This window comes from Macrobrachium rosenbergii, chromosome 29 (assembly GCF_040412425.1).
Source record: "Macrobrachium rosenbergii isolate ZJJX-2024 chromosome 29, ASM4041242v1, whole genome shotgun sequence".
Taxonomy (NCBI): domain Eukaryota; kingdom Metazoa; phylum Arthropoda; class Malacostraca; order Decapoda; family Palaemonidae; genus Macrobrachium; species Macrobrachium rosenbergii.
Window position 1 is genome coordinate 9,124,601 of NC_089769.1, and position 24,983 is coordinate 9,149,583.

Genomic DNA, 24,983 nt, shown 5'->3' on the forward strand with positions numbered 1-24,983 from the left:
CCGAAATTACTAAGCAGAGAGAGAGAGAGAGAGAGAGAGAGAGAAGAGAGAGAGATTATGTCAAGTAATCGCTCTCGGAAGCAAAGAACAAAGGGTTAATTTAGATTGAAGCGGCATCACACGTGTCAAATTTGTGTTAACGAATATTCTCTTTGATGGCTGTAGACGGAAAAAGCACATTACGCACAGGCAGAGTTTTATTAAGGCTATATTTAAAACATCATTAAGTGCACATTTATTACAACTCTAAAAAGATGTAGTTATAAATCAATTATTTAATCAGTGAATATGTGGCACCGCCGCATTTTACTCGGCTATACTGTGAATCGCCCGAGCTGATTGGATTGAGTTGAGCGTTTCCGCGTGTGTGCCGCTTTCAGGTAAACACATCTAAGGTCTCGCTCTTTTGTGTGTTTATAGTGACAGTTTATGTAACCAAGTCTTCCCCTGCGTGGTTTTTATTGCGGTTTTATCTGAGTGTTAAGTTGCGCTTGGTGTTTTGGTATATATACTTTTGGCTTTATAGGCCTATGCGGGCCTGGGTATAGGCCTAAATTTTACTAGTGCTCAGTAGCTTGCGAGCGATTTCCCAAGGTCCTCGTCAGGTTTCTCTTTTGTTACTGAAATGCGATGTTTTCGTGGCTGCCTCTCTTCTTATGAAAGTTCAACAGGAAGACTTAAGGTAAAATTGTTGATTTTCATGTGTTACATTTTTTTTAGATGCTGAGTTCCTCTAAAGCAGGTAATACATGTCTGTTATACCAGTTTTTAATTGAGAAAGTGATTAAGATAATCATTGCTAAGGATGTTGTATTACTCAATATAATTCTAAAAAAGCATATAAAACAATAATTTGAACAGAAGAGTTGACACAGTATAATAAAAGCCTCACCCAGTACAAATGGTAAGACAAGTCAATATCAAGTAAATACCCTCAGATATTTGTGGGATCTTGCAAACAAACACTGTAGACATTATAGTTACAGTATTTAATTCGTAGCTAGGCACAATAGTCTTTTATCCTTAATGTTTGTAAAATGTTGAAGAGATAACGTTGAAAATATGCTTGATTGTCTTGCAACGCCTAAAAACTATTAACGTATTCTCAGGTTATAATTGGGTGTCGATTTACAAAGTATTAACAAGAATAGAGTAAAATTAATTCACCAGGCGGAGGTATGTTTAACAAATATTCTAAGGAAATGAAGGACCATTCGTAGACCTGTGCAAGGGATATTCAGGTTTGTTGTAGAGATTTGAAAAGGGAAGGAAGTACTAAGTGACATATTGATGGAGTCCATAAAATATGTGGTCACTGTACATGGAAAAATCATCAGTACAGAAATGCTGTCGTCATATTTATTCACTCAAGGCCTGCATGGAAGAAAGGTTGGTTTGTAACCTGAAATACTAGAAAGAGCTTCTTAAATTTATTTTCCTTACAGCCTCGGCGCTTTTAAGAATCCTTTCAAATTTTTATACCTAATATAGGTTGGCAATCTAACATACTACAACAGCGGACATAAGGTAGTTGAACAGGACTCTCATATCTGCCGATATATTGAAATGAGACTAAAGACAAAGATTTTGTCGACCGCGCATGACTCCAGACAAGGTGGTTCGTGTTGTAAAATACTGCGTGAAACAGGATATACCAAACATTCTCTCTCTCTCTCTCTCTCTCTCTCTCTCTCTCTCTCTCTCTCTCCCTGTTGTTTCCTGTGCTGTGAATTTCTTGTCACTCTCCACAGAGATGTTACGTTGTTAAATCGACTTATCTTGTTTGCTTTTGTTATTAAGATTGCGCAAGTGTATTTACGATATGGCTTTTCTCGTAAGAAGTTATATGTATATATATACACACAGTATACACACGCACACACACACACACACACACACGAATACCACAGGAAAGCAGTCGGGTCAGTAGCACACACTTTCTTGTATGAACGTGAAAGCTCCTAGTACTGATCTTCTGCCTGTTATATTCATGTGGTATTCGCTTACGCCATAAAACACATTGCAGTTTTTTCATTTATAATGTATATATGTATATATATATATACATACATATACATACATATATATAGATATACTTATATTTATATTTATTTGTGTATACACAGGCATATATTTATATATATACATGTATATAATTATATATGCACAGACAGTGATTGTTTGGTTCGCAAGCCATACAGTAATACAATTCATTAAAGCTCCCATTATCTCTAAGTTCGTCGTATTGATGTATAATATATTTTGTCAGCTACCCCGATACTGGCGAGAACTTCCCACTTCCGTGGCTAATGTAGCCGCAAATATAGCGGTTTTTGAAAATCACTGAACCTTCAGTTTTAGAATAAGCGATTTTCTGAAAATCACAGAACCTTCAGTTTTAGAAATAAGATTTTAAAGGAGTGAATATAACATTCATTTTGGATCTTTCCTAGATAGTTAGCCCCCCCCCCAAAGGGTTTTCGAGGTCGATATTAGGACTAATATTTCTTGGGGGTCATTATCATTGATTTTTACAGTCTTTTGTTTATGTTTTTACTGTCATCCCAAGTTGGATACATGCCGGGTGAAACCTTTGGGGTCACTATCTAGGAAAGATCCTTCAATTTTTACTGATGATTCTAAATCCAATGCTGGGGTTGGGTGCATAGCTTTTGTGAAGGTTTTAGGTGTAGAGGAACGCTAACTAATGTTGCCTCAATTTCACGGCTGTGCCATGCAGAATATTAACAGCATTAAAGTATTTGGCAATCTTCCCAAACTCTAGATTTACAATCTTTGGGACTCTGTATGTACAAAACTTTTAGATTTCTACATTTATTTTAATATAGTAGCTGATCTCTCTCTCTCTCTCTCTCTCTCTCTCTCTCTCTCTCTCTCTCTCTCTCTCTCTCTCTCTCTCTCTCTTTAGAATGGTAGTAGCATGTCAGTAATATGCTTCATAATGTATCTTTATACATACCCATAATTTTCCCATGTATATATGTATATATAAATAAATATATAATATATATAAAATTGTATAAATATATGTATATATATATATATATATATATATCTCATTGAGATATAAAAAGAAAAAGTTTTCGGTACCATTGACCCATATAGTTTGACGTCAAATAACCTACAATCAATCAATCAGTCACGCAACCCTCTCTTATGTCAAGCGGCTTATTGGAATAATAATGGTCACGAGGATCTTTTGCATTTGATTACATTAAAATTGCAGTCGTCGCATATATATATATATATATATATATATATATATATATATATATATATATATATATATATATATAGATATAGAGAGAGAGAGAGAGAGAGAGAGAGAAGAGTGAAGAGAAAAAATGTAGACTATATTATAAATAGAAATCGAGAAACCGAGGAGCGGAACCATCAAGTAGATACTAAGATGACTGAGTTACTGTACATATTAGGAGCTTTACTGAGCTAGATCTATTTATAACATTAAATTCGGTAAAACTAAACGTGACTTGCAAAAGAATTTCATAACAGAAGCAGTGTTTTGGAAGAAAAATTAGTTTAGCTTGTCTTGCTTTTGTGATGCAACTGTAACATGCATGTCATTTTGGTGTTTGTCGCTAAAGCTGTTTCAGAAAAAAAAAAATATCAGCCTGCAGCTCTGTTAACAAAGTGATTAATTTATTTTACTTATAATTAGTTATTCGTAAATATTTCATTATCTCCATCCTCTGAGTAAGTAGATGGTATTTGATTGTATGAAACCAACACTGGGCCACTTTCGGCATTCAGCTCTTAAGAAGGGGAACATAGGGTTTTGGAGTGGCTGGACAGCACGATAAAGAGGTCCTGAAATTAAGGTGAAATACAAGGTTCTGAAGGTGCAACTGGGGGAAAATCCCACAGCTGCGCTAAGAAGTAAATAGTTAGAGAGGTTGGACAGCAAGACTGTAGAAAGGCCTTTTAGTAATGCCTACAGTACACTGCATAAGGTACACTGAGGGCACTATCCCAGTTCATTGCAAGTAAATTACTATTAACTAAGCCATATTTCTGATTTGTGCTATTTATGTCACCGCTGCATAAAGAATTAGTAAGTCCGTTTAGATCAAATTTATTAAAGGAGGATGACAAATGTATATTATCGTTATTTAAGACGACTATTTTAAGTACAAGTAATACTGTTTTATGGATGCAGTAGAGCCTTGTGGGTACATTTTGTGTTTGAGCAAAAAAGTCCAGGGTAAGTCTCACTGCTTTACGTAAGGCAGAATATGGAGGTGAACAATTGTCCTTCAGATCTCAAGGTTGCCTGTAAGAAGAATTGCAGCTTGGATGTACACTTTACGTGGCATATGAAAATCAAGAGTCATTAACTAGCAAGTTATCTTGTGTGATTTAACATCCATATTTCAGTCATATTTCACTTGAAATGGAATAGAATACCCAAGATCTATTACCCTTAGAGGTGAAACCATATAAGGGCATCGGCAAGAGTTGATTGGGGGGAATACCCAGGTAAGTAGCTGGATATGATACAGACTTGCCACAGCATGTTTCTGCCTTATTTTACTTGTTTTTGTTGAATGTGACGGGAAACTAAAGTAACAGGTTATTGAGCACTTGAGCACTTTGGAAGAATGGCAAACACTTTTTATTAGTATTACATTGTTACTAATATGTAGATATTTAGTTAAGAAAGTGCTGTTATTCTGTGAGGGAAAGCTCCTATATCAATCATCGTTAGTTCATTGTTTTCTGAAGCACTTTGGTACGAGAATAATAACTTTCTTTTTATAAACCCATGACTTGTCTCTATGCATCATGTCAACTTTCCATAAATAGACCATTCGTGATGCGATGCAGCTGTAGAAAAACTACTACTTTATTCTTTGTTTTTGTGCAAAATCCCTGAATTGGCAACTATGAAATGGGGGAGGGTGTGGGCTGGGGGGGAGAGAGATGAAGAGCAATGAAATAACCCCTTTGCCGTCGCAGGAAATGGTAACGCTGAATTCTCGACTGACAGCGTAGCCAGCGCTGCGTCCAATTCAAAGTTAAAGGGACTGCATAGTTCCTGCTCATTAACCGCTGCATACTTCTTAAATCAACACACCTGCTTGTCATTTGTCATCCTCTGCATCTCTGCCTCTGAGCAGAAGGCTTCGAGAATCGAAAGGGTAAAGAAGAGCTCGTGGGGGAAAAGGAGCCTACAGGCTGGCAACATCGAGGAGTAAGTGTTGCTGGCATTGCTACTTTTAATGCAATTAAAGAATAGCATGTGACAGAGTCGGTGAACTTCGCCGAAAATACAGCCACCGGTCAGTGCCATCAACTGACAGAGATTGGGATTAGCCAATGAGGCGAATTGGGCCTTCTGTCTTAGTAGGACAGCGAAAGATGCAGGGCTTTCTTTGTTTGAAGAGGATGCCAAACTCAGCTGCGCAGTGGGTTGGGCCCATCGAGAGGTCCCGACGCTGCGTTGCCTCACTAATACTTATATACTACTACGGTGTACATCTGCTCCTACTCTGTCGCTTTTTTTTATTTCACATTGCATCAATAATCCCTAAGTTACGAAGTGTGCTTTTGTGTCTGTCAACGTCACGGTTGCTGTTCGAAAGGTAACTATAGTGAGCTGTCAGTCTTTAGATGCTGTTCATTAAATTAGAAAACGTCGTGTTGTCGACTTTGACAGAAAGACAATGTAATGCATTTTCTATTCCTCCCAGGTCTGACTGTGTTGCTACAACTTCATATTGCGATTTATTGTGAATAAAGTGATACTGAGGAAATACTCCACGTTTTATCAAGATGGGAAGCTACGCACAGTCCGTCCATGGTGAGTACGAAGTTACGGAAAAGACGAGTGAGTGAGTGCTCATGCAACAACAACATTGTGCCTGAACGCTTCAGAAACACAAGATAGTTACTCCATTGTAAAGGACAATAGAAAACGTACACATGCCATTATATATATATATATATATATATATATATATATATATATATATATATATATATATATATATGTGTGTGTGTGTGTGTGTGTGTGTGTGCGCGTGTGTGCAAGCAAGTGCATACGCGCTGTACACACACACACACACACACACACACACACACACACACACACACACATATATATATATATATATATATATAGAGAGAGAGAGAGAGAGAGAGAGAGAGAGAGAGAGAGAGAGAGAGAGAGAGAATTAACGTTCATATGTAGAGTTTAAATTCGGTCGATTGCTAACTTTTCTAGGTTATTTTCCTATCACGTGGTACTCATTGAAGAGTACTCGTTCTAGTTCCATAACCAAGTGACTTGTTGAACCGCTTCCCTGACACCATACTTGTCGAGAGCCTTCACAAAGCGGAACATGTCTGTGATGTTTCCGCTACCCTGAAAGTAACGTCACCGACGCACGCCTACACACTGTGAAGGTCACTGGCAGAAGTAAATGTTTGTTTTAGCCTTACTGATTAGGGAATGGTTTATTTTTATGTATTGCAGTGAAGATCATAAAAATCTACAGGAAAGGTGAGAAATGCATTAGCACGTAGGCTTTCTACTTTGAAAAGGAAAATTGAGGTAGTTGGTATTAATACCACATATATATATATATATATATATATATATATATATATATATATATATATATATATATATATATATATATATATATATATATAATTTTTACATACTGCAGGCGTGGTATAATACTTTTAAGAAAACCTAGAAAAACAACTATCTCATAATTTTTATATTTTAAATATATATAAAACATACTGCAGGCGTGGTATAATACATACTTTTTGATAGAAAACCTATATATACATACATATATATATATATATATATATATATATATATATATATATATATATATATATATTAATTCATTTATTCTATGATGTTTTTTCTGTCTTGTGTCAGAAGAAGAACAGAACAGACTAAAGCCTAACTGGCCTATCGCGTGAAGGCCGATATATCAGAAAATGGGCATCACGTGACCCTCGCGTGGCTTACGCAATAAACCAGCTGATCTTAGCCGTCGTTCAATCCAATGGATGCTGGGCGTCGCTACGCCCTGTAACCAAGAGCGACTGTTCATGTTTGTTTTCCTTTGTTAGTAAACGAGCCGGTTTAACTTTTTCATTAGGCTTTATTTTCATTGTTGTTAGTACTAGCGACTATGTACGACTGGACGCAAAGAAGGTGGTAATGATACCACCCCTTTCACGTAAGCTAACCTTTATCTATCATCAAAAATTCAAACCATCACGTGTAGAAGAATCCCCAAACCGACGTCGTAGAAGACTCGAGACTGGTTTGCGGGGTTTCATGCGATTGGATTAGATAATGAAGTACGACTCAGAAATGGTTGCGTCTTTACGCGTTTGTGCGTCAGCCTGAGAGATGTGATAGCTTGGCGTGGGCTTGTGGTGGTGTCGATTCGATTGGTCTACTTACGCAACGCTGATGTCAGATTGCCGTTTTTTCGTTCCGTCTACTTCTGCTAGTACTATTTAATGCTACTACTTCGATGAAGTTGTTTCGCATTCGCTGTGTTAATATGTTATTGAAAAATGGTTGTGGTTTATTTTTTATCGTCAGTAGAGCGTACACTATGACAAGGGACGTCCAAACCGTCGCATTTTAAATTGAATAACCAAGTTTGAATGGTGCCAGATACACGATAAATCAGTCAATGCAATGCTGATCGTCTCGCTATCAAATCATTACGGCTACTTTAGAAGCAAGAGGCCGTGTTAAGTATACCAAAGCCAATAGTTTAAGAACTTCCCTTTCAAGGAACACTTGTAGTGTCATGTATTCTCGTTAAAGGGGTAATATTTACGATTTCCTTTTTAATCCTGAAATTTTCTGATTCATAGTATCAACAGATGTCCCTCTAAAAAAAAAAATGTAAACCCCTTCTCTTTAAACCTCGAATCAGACAGACCCGGGCGCAAGCGCAGTGGTACCTTTTGGGAACTTGAGTACACGCTCTTGGTCTTTCTTCAGAAGTTCCCCTCCCCCACTTCTCCCACCCCCCCCTCCACCCACATTTCCCCCAGCACTTGTATCACATCCTCCCAAGAGAGGACCCAGGAATTATCCTCACTCCTCTCCTCCCTGGCATCTTCCCTCCCATGAGCCCTCACTTTCGGAGCTTCTCAGCTGTTGTTGACTCTCTCTCTCTCTCTCTCTCTCTCTCTCTCTCTCTCTCTCTCTCTCTCTCTCTCTCTTCCCCATTTGGTGGGGCCACTGACCCTTAGTTTTATTTGTTGTCACAACTATGATTTACTCTCAAGTTTCTCTGAATAATGATAATATGAAGACTAGGTGAAAGACACACATACACACACACACACACACACACACACAAAGCGCAAAGTTCTGCAGTGCATTCATTGTCTTCTGTACTGAAATTACATTTGTACTCTTAAATACTGACAGTCTTTGTTAGAAAGAATCACAAATGTTGCAATGCTATCAGTACAGTCACTTGTTAAGCAAGAATACTGAGGAAGTTAGATCAACGTTTCACTCTGATGACCAACAACAATTTTATTTCTTTTACTTAATATGTCTTTTGTCTTCTAATGTTACCTTTTCATTATTTACCTCTTCGAACTCTTGCTCTTTTTTTTTTCTCGAGATGTTGATGATATTTCACGGGATTGTAGGCAGTTATAAATACTATCTTGTAGAGACGTGGCCACGGTAGGGTCCCTCACAGTTTTCTTTTTGTTTTGAATTGTCCTGATAAGTTTAACAGTTGCAAACATGTTAAGGACAGTAGACCAGTGTAGCGCTTTATATGACGATGAGAGTTTATAGGGGATGTGCAGCCATTTTTTCTTTCTTTCCTTACAGTAACTGTAATTTTTGATTTCCATATATTGCTGACTCGAAATGTTTTGAAACTGTTTGTTCGGTTTGCATGGTATCATATGAAAACGTTGGTAAAATAAGTTTCAGGTAATGTTTTTACTGCCACATGAATCTTAATTTTGTGAATATCCCTTGTATTAGATGAAAGGGACGATTATTATTATTATTATTATTATTATTATTATTATTATTATTATTATTATTATTATCATCTCCAGTAAAAAGTAATACCTGCACAAGTGTATGTTACAACTTTAGTTAAAACTAGTTTCGGGAAATATTTTCATGCCACATGAAAGTATTATTATTATTATTATTATTATTATTATTATTATTTTCTTCTCCGGTAAGAGATAATACCTGCATGTAAAGAGACTTCAAAGATTCTGTAGCCTAGCAATGCAGTTAGGTCTATTTTTTTTTTTTTTTTTTTTTTTTTTTTTTTGAGATATTCATATTTCGTCGCCATTCTCTTTGTCTTCTACTCCGTCAGCAAACTTCGTGGGTCGGGTACTTTCACGATCTTCCAGGAGGTATCCGTAGCCGCATGTCCCTTTTCTGTCATACGATCTCCACCCACCGTGGGGCCGGATGTGCTCCCCCCCGGTTGGCCCTTCCTTTAAGACGTTCACACCGGCGTGACAGACCTCCCTAGCTTTAAATTCCACCCCACCCCTCCTCTGAAACCATCCCACCCACCCACCACCACCCTTTCCGTCAAGAACTGTCGTTATCATTGTGTTGTATGAGGAAGATGGTACGCAAACAAGACAATGCACCATTTGAAGTTTACCTCTGATTTTACTGTTTGTGCGGTAGTGGAATGTTTGGTAAGCTTTCCTGTTCACTAGCAAGCAAACACGTACATACACATACCCATATATACATATATATATATATATATATATATATATATATATATATATATATATATATATATATATATATATGTGTGTGTGTGTGTGTGTGTGTGTTTGTTGTTTGCTTGTTTGTGAACAGGAAAGCTTACCAAGCTTACTGCTGCACAAACAGTAAAATCCGAGGTAAACTTCTAATGGTGCATTGTCTTGTTGGCGTACCATCTTCCTCATAAAACACAATAATTGTTTGTGTGTGTGTGTGTGTGTGTGTTGTGTCTCTGTCTCTGTATCTCTCTCTCTCTCTCTCTCTCTCTCTCTCTCTCTCGGGATGAAACTGCCATTCCCTTACCCTTTGCCACCGTAGTTGCCATCCACTACTGTCGTCTACCAACCAGGTACATAATTCACGGTTTGAGTCAACAGTTGCATAATTGATTATAAAGGACGCGGGATTAAGTCTTCCCTCCCCAATAACTCGTTTTTGTGTATGTATATATGTGTGTTTGTATGTATGTTTCATAACTACGTCGCACGAAAAGATGGTGTGTCACTTTCTCATTACGGAGCCCACAATGAAACCTTATAAAGTGAGTTGCATGGCGGCTGAGATTTCGTCGTCATTTTCTTTTTTTTTTTTTTTAGTCCTCATTATCAAGTTAATCTGCTGAAGAAAAAAAAAAGAATGGTATGCAACAGAGCTTGAGAACATTCCTGTTAAGATTTTGATCCATCGCTCCATTTTTTGTTTCTGCACAAATTTGTAAGATTTTAGATGATTATTATTATTATTATTATTGTTTTTGTTTTTTTGTAAACGAAGGTTAAAGTTTATTTGATGCATTCATTTTTTGCTGTTAGGATAGTCGAATCTCTTACCCTGTTCTGGGTCAGTGGTCAAGTCTGATTTTTCTTCTACCCCTTATTTTTATCGTACCCAACACTTGAAATCATAAAAAAGTCTATGTAAATTCCGTCCCGTCGGCCTTTTAGTATAACATCTTGTCCTGTAGGTGACGGGAGACGTTTAAGGGTCATCTTAAGGACATAAGGGCATTCTCCCTCCTCAAAACATTGCATGGATACGCAGCCTACCAACGGGAACTCAGTCACGATGTATATGAATATCACCACGGAAAAATCTTATCAAGAAAGATTCTCTCTCTCTCTCTCTCTCTCTCTCTCTCTCTCTCTCTCTCTCTCTCTCTCTCTCTCTCTCTCTCTCATAAAAGATAATGAATAAACTTCCAGACTTTTTCAGATACAAAGCATCCGGTGGAGATTCCTTCTTTGATGATTAAGCCACTGGCCCAGAGTCATCATACATTACCACCCCTAAAACAATTCTCCTTGCTTTTTAATAATTCAGTTACATTTTTGTCCATCTATTTATTATTTTGTTAATTTTTTTCATAATAACTGATCTTATCTTTCTGTATTTCCTATTACCTTGTGCTAATTCTCTCTCTCTCTGTGGCGTGTTTTATCATCATTTTAATACTAATTTCTTTTTTTATTGCTTCTACATGATGTCTGCATGCATTTCGTGTAGCACTTACGGCAATAAAAGATAAAAGTGCTTGCTTTACGTTAGTTCCAACCGCTTGAAACATTCATTAGTGCATCATGTAGGAACTATAAAAACACGACTTTGAGAAAAACAGTCGTTGAAGCACACTTTGAACACGAAAGAGACAAGCACAGTAAGAAGCAGCAATACTTCCCTCCAAGGGGAATCCACCTCCAGAACAAAAGGGTGACACCGGAGCAGGTGTCGTTGCTGGCGTACCCCAAGAACTTCCCTTGCTCTCTGACTGTAATTCTGGGACTCTTTCGCGATTATCTGGCTTCAGTTCTGTTGTACAAGTGTAATCTCAAAAGAGGAAAGTAATATGTAGATTGTCGTTGTTTTGGATTTTATTTTAGTGAAAATAAGCTTCACAGGTTTCAACGTTACACATGCACACACACACAAACTCATTTTTATAAAGCACACACACACACACACACACACACACACACATATATATATGTGTGTGTGTGACACTAAATTATGTAAACATCATATATACATATATGTATATATATGGAATAAATTATGTAAAATGTATATACATGTGTATATATATATATATATATGTGTGTGTGTGTGTGTGTGTGTGTATGTGTGTGTGTGTGTGTGTGTATTCTACCTTGTTATAATTTGTACCCATGACTGTCCACATGTCATCCTGTGTGCATATTCTGCCCTCAGTATTTCTGTATTTCCGAGATGTATACATTGTGAGTCCCGTTACTAGATATATGATCCATCCTATTAACCAAGCTTTTCAACTGTGGTGCAGTGCTGATTAAACCAGCAACATCTACTTATTCAAAGTCTAAACTGTCTCTTCCATGTCCGACCACTTTTCCTTATAAAATCTATGTCAAGGATAAACAGGAAAGGTGAATTAACATTCCCCTGCAGCACCCCAATATTTACAGAAAATACACTTGGCAAGACTCCGTCAACATTAAATTTACATCTCCACTTGGTTCATGGATGATTTCAGTTATTTTCACATATCTAACGGGAATGCCATAGGGAAGCAAGACCTTCCATGATATTGGTCAGTTGACGTTGTGGAGTGCTTCTCGTAACCAATACAAACCATCATAGGGGAATTTTTAGATTTTGTTCACAGCTGCACAGAGAATATCTTCACTATAACCTATGTAATTGCTATGCCTCTATAGTTATCACGTTCCGCCAGGTCACCTTTCTTTAGTGCCTTGGCTATGGCTTCCAATGCCCAATCATCAGGCTCTGTTTCTCATTTCAGAAGCAGTAAAAAAGTCTAGTTAGTACGCGAGGTGCCATTTTTGTTTCAGCTAGAATAATCTCTGCAGCGATTCTATCATAACCTGATGTTTTTGTTCAAGTCTCACGTGAGGATTTAAAAGAACATGGGTTTAAATACAGCAAGATGTCGTAGTAAAAGACGTTTGTACAGACAAGTCTGTAGACCTATTTACCATCGATATAAAATCCTCTGACGAGGATTTTTCTGAGGTCATGTTTATATTTTATAAATATTGATATGTGTTTTATGTAATTTTATCTTTAGAACTTATTTCTTCTACTAATAAGTTTTTCGTATGCTATCCCTTATAATATTTAAAACATGAACTTTGTGTAATTAGATTATGATATAAAGTTTTCTGGCAAAGTGAAATGCAAAATCTGTGTTAAAGTATACTGAAATAAATTTTCCTTGAAATGTAGGTGACTAAAACTTGTTTGAAAATCTTGTTAAAAAAAATACCATGAAATAAAAGGCATTAGAGGATTGCAATGAGAATCAAAGGTACAACCAACTAAAATAGAGATATCACCAAACGATATATCGCAATGCTAGCCTTTCATTCGCATATATAAACAACTGACACGTCTTTCAGAAGCTCAAATATCTATAATAATGAAATCCGAGTGGATTTTGTTTGTCCTTCCCTGGGTAACAGTAGGGGAGACATGACACAGCCACCCACCCCCTGCAAACCGGTTTGTCCGCCCTGGGTGGGGGCCGGGTAGGTAGGGGAACGGGAGGGTAGGGAGACATCCACCCACCTCCTGCAAACCTGTTTGTCCTCCATTGGTGGGGGCCGGGTAGCTAGGGGAACGGGAGGGTAGGGGAGACCCCCACCCACATCCTACAAACCTGTTTGTACGCCCCGGGTGGGGGCCGGGTAGCTAGGGGATCGGGAGGGTAGGGAGACATCCACCCACCTCCTGCAAGCCTGTTTGTCCTCCCCAGGTGGGGGCCGGGTAGCTAGGGGAACGGGATGGTAGGGGAGACCTCCACCCACATTCTGCAAACCTGTTTGTACGCCCCGGGTGGGGGCCGGGTAGCTAGGGGATCGGGTGGGTAGGGAGACAGCAGTTCCGGGGTCCAGCGCCAACAGGTTCGTAGTAAATAATTGCTCTGGTCGAAAAAATACCCTCTTGACATCATTGATACGAAGAGGTTATACTGTATTATCTCTTGAATATTTAAATTACGCATTTTTTTAAGTTCGTCTTCAGTCCACGCCGGAAGAAAGGGAAGCTGAGTAAGAGAAAGGAATGACTGAACATTTAGCCTCTCAAGACTAGAGAGAGAAAGTAAGCCTCTTTTGTAATGACTAGTCACGTGCTACGTGCTCTAGTGTAATGCGAAGGGATTACAGATGCTTAACAGTCAAAGTACAGAGCAGAATGTAATTGTGGTGTGATATCACAGAAGAGAAGAATGTAATTATGGTGTAATATCACAGAGACCCTTCGCATCATCAAAGGACAATTTATCTCGATTCACTCTCTCGACCCTGATAACCTTCCTTTTAGTAAATTGTTGAAATTAGGAAAAAAAAAAATTAAAAAAGTAGTTTAAAAAAGTTGACTTGAAGATAAGAGAGGCTGAGATGACGGTCAGGAGGGAAATGACTCATAAACGGGGAATCGAGGAAAAGTCGTCACCTTGAACGTGATTTAAAGGTTATTGCGTGATTTGGAGGTTATTGCGCCAAGTCATCGTCCATAATAAGTATAGAAAGGAAAAACAGTTTTATATGATATATATATTATTATATATATATATCATATATATATAATAAATATATATATGATATATAATATATGAAAATGTGAAAAACAGTTTTATATGATATATATATATATATATATATATATATATATATATATATATATATATATATATATATATATATATATATATATATATATATATAAAATATATATATATAATGGACATATATATATATATATATATATATATATATAATCCATTGTTTCCTCTTATCTGTAAAAAAAAATCCACGAAGGACAAGAAGTCAAAGGCCTTGCAGTTTTGTTTTCTTTCCTTCATATTTTTTATATTCATTATGCTCCATATTTTCGTGATTCAGTTATACACACACACACACACACACACATGTATGTATAGTTTACTCTAAAAGCGCTCTTTACTTATAACACTTTTCATTTATTTGTGTGACTATTATGTATAACCTCTTTATAAACACTTTTCATTTATTTGTTCAAGTTTTGCTGATTTATTAATAGTATTAATAGTTAAATGGATTATATGTAAACGGCATGCATTCATTATCGTATTTAATTATCCAGGATAAATTGCTGCACCTTTTTTTTTATTTACGTACATATATATTAATGGATCCTTCGTTGGTAAGACTCACGCGTTCTTCTAATTTTTTTTCTTCTACTTTCGGCTTTTTGCGACATTGGCCTTCGGAAAAATAGTCAAATGATTATAAAAAATTCCTATGTGGTGACTGACGCTAAATACTTCACACTTCTGATTATATAGTTAGAATTGATTCTAATCCTTCTTGAAAACGACCTCGTTTTGATTTTTTTTCTTTCTTTAGTTTTTCTGCCGTCGCCGTTTAACGACTGAATCAATAACTTTGATGAATTTATAGCTATAAAATATTATTTTAGTCACCGAACTAATATTATTGTGGGCAGAAAACTTAAGTTTACCCGAGGCGCCAAAAATGATCTCAAGGCTAAGATAGCGGGGCTCCGTCAAAAACATTTTTATTTTAACATTCACCTTGGAATTCTTGAAATTGATTGCAGGCAATTGCGTCTTTCCCTCTGAAACTCACATGATGGGATAGTTATTTTTTGTAATTGCTTGTTTTTTTTTTTCATTTCATTTTTTTATGTGATCGAGTTGCACATAGCAGTTTTTTGTGGGCGAATATTATAGGCTCTGAGATATCTTTTTTTATTTTGAGTTAATTCCCGCAAATTTAGTTATATCCGGGTTAGATTTATAAAAAGCAACGTATAATTCGGAAGTATATGAAACTGCAAATCAGGGTGATTGTGCAGTCTGTAAAGTTGTGTTTTTTTTTTTTTTTTTAGTTTTTATATTAGTATTTTTTTTTTTTGCATTTTCTCGGATGCAGTTAAAAACGTAAATGGCAGGTTTTACTTTTCTTGTGTTTTCTAGTGAATATGATTAATTTATACTACTACTGTCGGCCTAGAAACAGTAGATCAGCGCCTGCCTTATGAGTCTACAGAGTCCCAGGAGGACTTTTTGCAACTAACTGCTACCACTACTACTAGAGAGAGAGAGAGAGAGAGAGCATATCTGAATGGCGTACAACGCAGTTTAAACCCGTCTGACGTACGTACGTACGTACGTACGTGCGCATTTATTTATGCAACCGCCAACTCATCACGCAGTGGACACGTTTCAACCCGTATGAACTTGAACGGACCACTGATGAGTAATCGTGATTCCGAGATCTGTGTCACTTGGTATTTTCCCCTGCCACGTTGCTCTTGTTTACTTGGTTTGTTGAATTTTCTTTCTTTGTTGCGGTTGAATTCATTCCTCCCTTTCCATCTCTGCTTTGAATGTGGGTTATTTTACCTTTGTTAGTTTGTTGTCGATTTTTTCTTGCGTTTGTCTTTTGGCTAAGGACATGTTATGCTCCTATATTATTATTATTATTATTATTATTATTATTATTATTATTATTATTATTATTATTATTATTATTAAAAACTTCTTACAGTCTTCCTCTGAAGGTGGAAAGAGAAACCCCACAAGATTCTTGTGTATAACTTGTTTACTGGTAAATATTTACTTATTAGATCAAAGTAATATGTAAATATTTACCAGTAAACAAGTTATACACAAGAATCTTGTGGGTTTCTCTTTCCATTATTATTATTATTACATTCAGTACCTACCTGTTTTATTTGTTTTCACTTTTGTCTTTGGCTTTACTTAATAGAGTTTTATTAGTGATACCGTTATTAAAACAAGGGACTCTAAATTATTTAAAGGCCACGCATAATTCCATAGTCAGTTTGAGATTTTTAACGTAATGCGGAACGAGGAAAACTTACTGTTGCTCTTATTATTATTATTATTATTATTATTATTATTATTATTATTATTATTATTATTATTAGTAGTAGTAGTAGTAGTAGTAGTAGTAGTAGTAGTAGTAGTAGTAGCAGCAATATTTACATAAACTAGAGTATCACCCACCTCTCTTGTTTGTTTTCACTTTTGTGTTTTGCTGTACGTGGTTGAATTTTATTAATGATAAACCCGGAGGCAATCTTAAATTATTTAAAGCACACACATATTTACACAATCACTTTGAGATTTTTAATGCAAAATGGAACAAGGATAATTTACTGTTGGTAACAGAAATGAACGTGGCACAAGACGGCGTACAGATTATTAGCAGTGAGAAGGAAAGCAGTTCGAATTACAAATTGCTGTTGTATCGACACGCTGCCTTCGTCTGGTGATCACGTTAGGACGTACAAATGCAAATGCATTCAGACAGGTATGACTATTTCAAGTCAGACATCCTTCCCCAAGGGGAAAAGAAGAAGAATTGGGGAGGAGGAGGAGGGGAGGAGGCAAAGAATAACAATAAAGAAGGGTGATTAGGTGATTGATAGGAAGAAAAGAAGGACTGGAGTGGAGGAAGAGAAGGAGGAGGATGATATTGAGATGGAAGATAAGGAAGAAGGAAGACTGAGGTCGAATAGGAAGAGGAAGAACAATATAAAAAGGAGGAGGAGGAGAATAGCAATAAAGAAGGGTGAGTAGGTGATTGATAGGAAGAAAAAGAAGGAATGGAATGGAGGAGGAGGAGGAGGAGGAGGAGGAGGAGGATATTAAGATGGAAGATAAGAATGAAGGAAGATTGAGTTCGACTAGGAAGAGGAAGAACAATTTAAGGAGGAGGAGGAGGAGGAAGAGGAAGAAGAGGAGGAGGAGAAGGAAGACCTTAAATGCAGGTGGTTGCTGGTTAGTGATATAATAAGAAGTAAGTGGTGTCTTGCAAGGTGAGTTTGCAACGTGTGGTTTTGGAGCCACCAAGGACGCCTGGACGCAAAGCGCCCAATTGCCTTGCTTGTCCCGTCGGCAGAAAAGGTCCCACGTCAAACGCACTCGCTCATTTGCTTACTAACTTTATTATCTCTAATGTTTTTTTGGTCCTCCCTAAGTTTAAGAGTCCAGTTGTGAAACATTTCATTTATTATATTTTTTTAATTTAGCTTACTGTTTCCCTTTTCTAGAGCTGTACTTTCGAAATTCTTTTAATGTTGTAAAATACATTTTTTAAAATGAGTATTTTCTTTTTATCATTGCTGAATTAGGCATAGGTTTTGTAATGATGCATATAGGTGGCGGGTTGTTTATCTAGTAATGTCTTTTATTGTAAAAAGATTTTGGCTGTTTGTGTTGAAGAATAAAAATTGTAGCTCAATTAACAATTGTAAAGAATGATTGCGTTTAAGTCATTTATTTATATCTTCTTTCGTAGCGGCCATGTACGGATTATTGCTCTCTCTCTCTCTCTCTCTCTCTCTCTCTCTCTCTCTCTCTCTCTCTCTCTCTCTCTCTCTCTCTCTCTCTCTCTCTCTCTCTCACTGAATCAAAGGCTCGACGACTAGATAAAAAGTTAAGAACTAATGCCTAGGCAGAACCGAAAAGTAGGAAACTGATCTGGAGGTGTAGTTGACGGGTGTTCACCTTAGCCTTTCTGTAATCACCTTGGAGTACATCGTCAAGTACACGTGATCTATCGCACGCACGCATACGTAACATTATGTGCTTAGGTTTCACGTACATGAATACTAAATTAGAACGGAATACTGGACAGCAACACGGCAGTAGGTTATTGAATAACAATCTGTTGCTAAATATTGAGAGAAATTTTGCCTGCATATGCCTCTGTGCACTGGTGGGATTAATGAGTTTTAAAAAATACAAAGAATAAGAAGAGAAGTAAATTACCAACTGACATTTTTGACGTGTTGACGAATGGCGTCGGGAAGGAGATGAGTTTCACTGAATGATCGTGTCATCTACCCTTGTAAAACACTTTACAGTGGGATTTGCGACGCCAGGTTTAGTAGCCTATAATCAATCGGTCAGTCGCAGTGGGAAGGCAGTTCTTGATCGAATTTTCATTCAGCCTCTCATTTCTTTTTGCTTTGTATATTTCTCTCCTTTGCTTATGATCATTAATGCAATGTGTAAGGAACTTTTTTTTTTCATTGGCATTTACGTGAATTATCATTATTATTATTATTGTAACCCTACCGTCAAAAATGATGGTGATTACAAGGAATTGTTGAGACGTCAAGTCCCGTCCCTAAGACATTCCGTTCTGTCCTGACCTCAGACAGAGATACAATATCTCCATCCAGTATTCTTTTGGGTTCGGAGAGAGAGAGAGAGAGAGAGAGAGAGAGAGAGAGAGAGAGAGAGAGAGAGAGAGAGAGAGAGAGAGACGGGGCGGAGGGAAAATTAGATATAATTATTATTTTTTATGCAATAGAAAATTAGGGTGTACCAACTCTGAAATGTCGCTATGATGTTTGATGGGTGCTAAGCTTTACTTATTTAGTTGTTGTTGAAATTATTAATTATTATTATTATTATTATTATTATTATTATTATTATTATTATTATTATTATTCAGAAGATGAACCCTATTCATACGGAACAAGCCCACAGGGGCCATTGACTTGAAATTCATGCTTCCAAAGACTATGGTGCTCATTCGAAATAAGTAAGACAAGGTAAAGGGAAATACAGAGAGAAAAAATGAATGAATAAATTGATAAATAGATAAAAAAAAAGTACTGAAATGCAAGGAGAATAGCAGGAGGGTAGTACTAATACTGCATCAGCAGTAGTATTGTAATAGTTTATTTTTTTTATTTTTACATTGGTTTTTTCTCCTTCGCAGGAATTGTTATATAAAACAAGTTACGAGAGGGTTTTGGAGCAAGACGCATTTTCCTAACTATATTTAGTTCCGGGAGCTCAGGTATTCACTGCGTACACTACTGAATCGCTCTCCGTCCTTCTTAAACAGTTTACCTCTCTCTCTCTCTCTCTCTCTCTCTCTCTCTCTCTCTCTCTGATTAATGCATTGTGGATGTCTTTTATTTAATGCATTGTGGACGATATTTTATTACAGCACAATGTGAAGGTCTCTCTCTCTCTCTCTCTCTCTCTCTCTCTCTCTCAGTAATGCTGTGTTAATGTATTTTTACATAGCTTTAAAATGAAGGTCACCTTTATTCTGTCAGAGGGTGCATATGTGCTGTCAGACCGATCTCTCTCTCTCTCTCTCTCTCTCTCTCTCTGATTAATGCATTGTGGATGTATTTTATTACAGCACAATGTGAAGGTCACTCGCTTGCTTCTCTCTCTCTCTCTCTCTCTCTCTCTCTCTCTCTCTCTCTCTCTCTCTCTCTCTCTCTCAGTAATGTTGTATTAATGTATTTTTACATAGCATTAAAACGAAGGTCACCTTTATTCTGTCAGTGTGTGCATATGTACTGTCAGACCGATCTCTCTCTCTCTCTCTCGGATTAATGCACTGTGGATGTCTTTTATTACAGCACAATGTGAAGGTCTCTCTCTCTCTCTCTCTCTCTCTCTCTCCTCAATAATGTTGTATCTGTTTTCTTACAAAGAGTTAAGATGAAGATCACCTTAATAATGTTGTATAGTGTTTTGTTACAAACATTAAAAATCTCTCTCTCTCTCTCTCTCTCTCTAATGTTGTCTTAGTGTTTATGTTACAAACAAAATTGTCACCTTAATTCTGTCTCTCTCTCTCTCTCTCTCTCTCTCTCTCTCTCTCTCTCTCTCTCTCTCTATATATATATATATATATATATATATATATATATATATATATATATATATATGTATATATATATATATATATATATATATATGTATATATATATATATATATATATATATATATATATATTAATGTTTTATTAGTGTATTTTACATAGCAGTAAAATGAAGTTTACCTGAATTGTGCTTGTGCTTGCGTATGTGTGTTTTCTGTGTGTGTGCGCGCGCGCGCGCTCATAAGTACAGACGGACAGACAAACGGGTGACATGCACCAAGGCCACCGTATTGATATTTTTAAAATCACTCGGATTATGAACTTGCACTTCTTGGGTACGTAGCTCAAGTACGGACCGGTGTGAGCTTGCAAGAACTTGATATGCGTGAGTCCTTGAGTCTTCTTGGTCGTGGCTTTTTTTTTTTTTTTTTCGTTATATCTGGTAGGGATTGAGAACGGCTGTGTGACGTTATTTATATTATTATGATCAGATCAGCTTTGAATCTGGTGGCATTATTCTCTCTCTCTCTCTCTCTCTCTCTCTCTCTCTCTCTCTCTCACACACACAGCTCAGTACTGTACATTGTAATCACTCACTCTCTCACACACACACACACACACACACACACACACACACACACACACACACACACGGTACTGTACATTTGGAATCTCTCTCTCTCTCTCTCTCTCTCTCTCTCTCTCTCTCTCTCTCTCTCTCGCAAAACACGATATGTACAGGGAATGATCATCTTGCTCTTTATAACTGAGCAGCCAAAGAAGACTGCAGGTGCTAATAAAGTCCAGATTAAAAAAAAAGGAATTTGAAAGGTCGTGTTTTAGGTATTACTTGTCCAGAATACAGCTGTTCTTTAGATATTTTTTACTTATAGTAAATTGTCGAAAATTACGATGGAAGCAAGAACCATTTTTGCTTTCACTTTTTAGTTTTCTGTAAAAGAAAACTATTGTGCCGGCTTTGTCCTTCCGCACTTTTTCTGTCCGCCCTCAGGTCTTAAAACTTTGTAAGGCTAGAGGGCTGCAAATTGGTATGTTGATCATCCACCCTCCACTCATCAAACATAGCAAATTGCAGTCCTGTAGCCTCAGTGGTTTTTTTTTTTTATTTAAGGCTAAAGTTAGCCATAATCGTGCATCTGGCAACGATATACGATTGGCCACCACTGGGCTGCGGCTCATACAGCATTATACCAAGACCACCGAAAGATAGATCTATTTTCGGTGGCTATACAGAAAACTCGATTGCGTCGAAGAAACTTCGGCGCATTTTGTACTTGTTTCAGGTATAAACAAACAGCACCTTCGAAGTTTCCAATGAAATCAAAAGCTTCAGGTCCAATGAAATCGCTAATTTTATTTGTTGTTGATGTATTCAGTTTTGTGAATTTATATGAATAACGCGTCTATTGACAGAGAGAGAGAGAGAGAGAGAGAGAGAGAGAGAGAGAGAGAGAGAGAAAATTAAATCGGGAAGTATTACCCTGTTGGGACGATTGCACATATGTAATTTTCAATATTCAAAGACGGTTTAGAATTTGGGGCAATGTTGCTAAACGAACTGTCACAAAAGATGCCTTATCTCTCTTTCGTTATGAGGTCATGCCAACATATCTAATCATTACTTTATGAATTTTAATTTAGTTTTTTTTTTTTTGCTATTTTTTTTTTTTGCATATGTGTGTCTGTTAATCTCTCTTTAACTGACAATTGAGAATTTCAAGGCATTGTTGCTCTGTGCTAATCTTGCCACCAACGTTTTTGCTTGAATTCTTTCAATATTTTTTTTCTCTGTTCATGAGTCAATTGTATTTAATGTTAATATAGATTTAGTGCTTATTTTTGTTATTTCCTTTTTTAAAATAGATTTAGTGCTTATTTTTGTTGTTTCCTTTTTTAAATTTGTTTTTTGTAAGTTACGCTTGACATTTATATTCACCATCTCCAGTTTGTTCACCCGCTCTTGAAGGCAGAGCTCTCTGTTAATTGTAGACACGTGTTTTCACAGTATGTGATCATACATAACAGCGCACGTACGTGAGTACGAACTACACGAAATCGTTAATCACTCACGATATGCGTGGAGACGATAAAAAGCAGGTCAACGACCCCCAAGTGGTAGAAGTGCGTTCACACTGGGAAGTTTGAGAAGTTCACGAACTCACGAAACGAAGGTAAATAACGCCACGAACTTACGATGCGAGAGCAAATAACGCAAGTCGTTTTTATTTATGAACTCGTAGGACGGTTTAATGTGGGAGTTTATGGTTTCTCTTTTGCATAAGAAAGAAGAAGAATGTAATTCATAATAGAGTAGGCTGTGCAGTGTTGACGATCGGTAGAGAAACTACAGCAATCGATGTAGAAGGGTGTTCCGTGAGAGGTCAGGTTCCGTGTGTTTCTGTTATGCACAGAGAGAGGAAACGGATGATGGTATATACATATACTCATGTTTTATAAAAACATTTTGCCTATGTAAATGCCACTCTTCTTTTTTTTAACTTCCTCAACCTCCCTGGTATTCCCATTAACCCCCACCCCACCCCCACAATCCCCCACCGTCATCCCTCCTAAAGAAAGTAGGGAAGAACGGAGTTCTCGCTTCATGAACTCCTCCTCCTCCTCCTCCCCCTCCTCCTCCTCCGAGGAAAGCCATAACTAGAGGGCAGTGAACTTTACGTTCGGAGAGGAGTAATTAAACCTCCATCTACAGTAACAATTCCACTGTTTAAACGACTCGTTACAAATTTATTTGTATGCATCATCTCACTCCGCATGCATATAAAGTTTTATCTCATTCATAACATTGCTGCCTGACTGTGCGTCGACTATAAATAGTTATTGCATCAAGTCCGTTGGTGTATTTGGCCGCGATAAGCCTTTTGTTTTATTTAATTTTTTGGATGTTCTGTGTACATCCCCTCTTTGTTTTTCCAATATCATCTGTAAAAGTTATTTCCAAATACCACTACTATATCCTACAGGTCGGAGATTGGTTGTATATTATTTTTCTCTCCATCCTTTGTTTACCACTTGTACAGTGGTGCCACATCTCCTTACGTAACGAAAACACTCATATTTTAAAGGAACGAGTTGCTGTAGCCTTATTCCTGTAGAGACTACGTAATTTGGATATTGTAAAAGTTTCGTCAAAGTTTTTGAAAGTTAGAGAGAATATCATGATTGAAAAAGAGAGTTCTATATTGTGATTAGCGACGTGCGCAGGCGAACGAGAATACGAGTTACCAAGTATTCTTTTAAAAATTTTAGTTATTTTGTTCATTTCTCTCCTTTGGGAGTTGATTTTATCACTGTAATAGTAATATGTTCATTATATGTTAATAAAAATGCATACTGCACATAATTTGGAAGCCATTTGGGGCAGAAGTAAAAATCGAAGCTTTGAATGACATCATCAGTGTTTGGTCACGTGATCAAATCCTGGCGATCAGCTGGGAACTGTCAACGGTCGACAACCACCCTACAATTTTACAATGTTTCTCTGAAATTCGAGAGATTTCTAAATATTGCGGTCAGATGCGAGCATTACAAGACTCTATACTTGAGTCTTCGCACGTTATTTTCACACTAAAAGATGAACATACGTGTTTTTCATATGTTGGTATTTTTAATATATCAAAATACAAAGGTTTACTGTAAAACTGAAAATTTATGTGTTTGGGTTTTTTGGCTGATGCATTGTGTGTGAACGAAATACACTGACACGTGTCTAGCAACATTTGGCATCAGTACCAGCTGAGCGAGCGTTGCCAGGAGTAAAGGCCCACCACCCGCCAGTATTGATCTGTCCTCAGCACAGAAAAATACTCCAAGGGTTGCTTAATTCTAACATCTTAAAATGTAAGTAGTGTAAAACCGTAAGAAGAAGTGAAATTGTGTGTATGAGAATTAATATCTGTAACGTAAATGGTCTGACAGTGTCTCTGAAACGAATAAGAAAAGATGTTTTCCTCTTGGTGGCGTAGATGCAGCTTGAGAGGTGCTTGATACTATGTGTGTAAGTAAAGCGGGGTAATACAAACGTTATTTTTAAGTTTGGTCTGTATATTTAAACCCCCTGGAATACTCTTCCACCAGATTGTGACTCCCAACACAGCCAGAGGAATTGAAGACGCTGAAATCGCAGCTGTCGATGTGAGGTCAATCGCTCTTTCGACCTTTATAATAGCAGAAAATTTTCTCACCTTAAAATGTTAAGTTTTATTGCCCCAACAAGAAGAAAGGCCTGATTAATACTCAAAAGAAAGCAAATGTTTCTATTTGATCTCATTATGGAGGCGTAAGAGCGATTCAGCAGACCTGACCCAAGCGAAACCATGACCCACAAAATGTTGGTTAGCTAGAAGGGGGAAACGTATTTGGTCCCAGAGTAGGGGCCTGATGTAGAGAGAGATAGATAAGGGGGTTTGTGTGTGTGTGTGTGTGTGTGTGTGGAGGGTTTGGTGGGGATGGTGGTAGTGTGGGG

The 24,983-nt window shown here is 37.1% G+C and overlaps 1 protein-coding gene across 6 annotated transcripts in view; it reads left to right on the forward strand.

Annotated features, from left to right (window-relative positions):
* TP53INP (Tumor protein p53 inducible nuclear protein) overlaps nt 1–24,983 on the forward strand; it is a 158,350-nt gene that overhangs the window by 98,061 nt on the left and 35,306 nt on the right. The window contains exons 1-2 of one of the 6 annotated variants that reach the window (XM_067130962.1): nt 356–682; nt 5,733–5,842. The exons of 1 other annotated variant lie outside the window; for it this stretch is intronic. In XM_067130962.1, the coding sequence (XP_066987063.1) occupies nt 5,815–5,842 (28 nt within the window). In that variant the 5' untranslated portion in view covers nt 356–682; nt 5,733–5,814. Of the gene's footprint in view, nt 1–355; nt 683–5,012; nt 5,625–5,732; nt 5,843–24,230; nt 24,359–24,983 lie in introns of those variants that run through there. 4 more of the 6 variants (XM_067130960.1, XM_067130959.1, XM_067130961.1 and 1 more) reach the window with 4 other exon arrangements.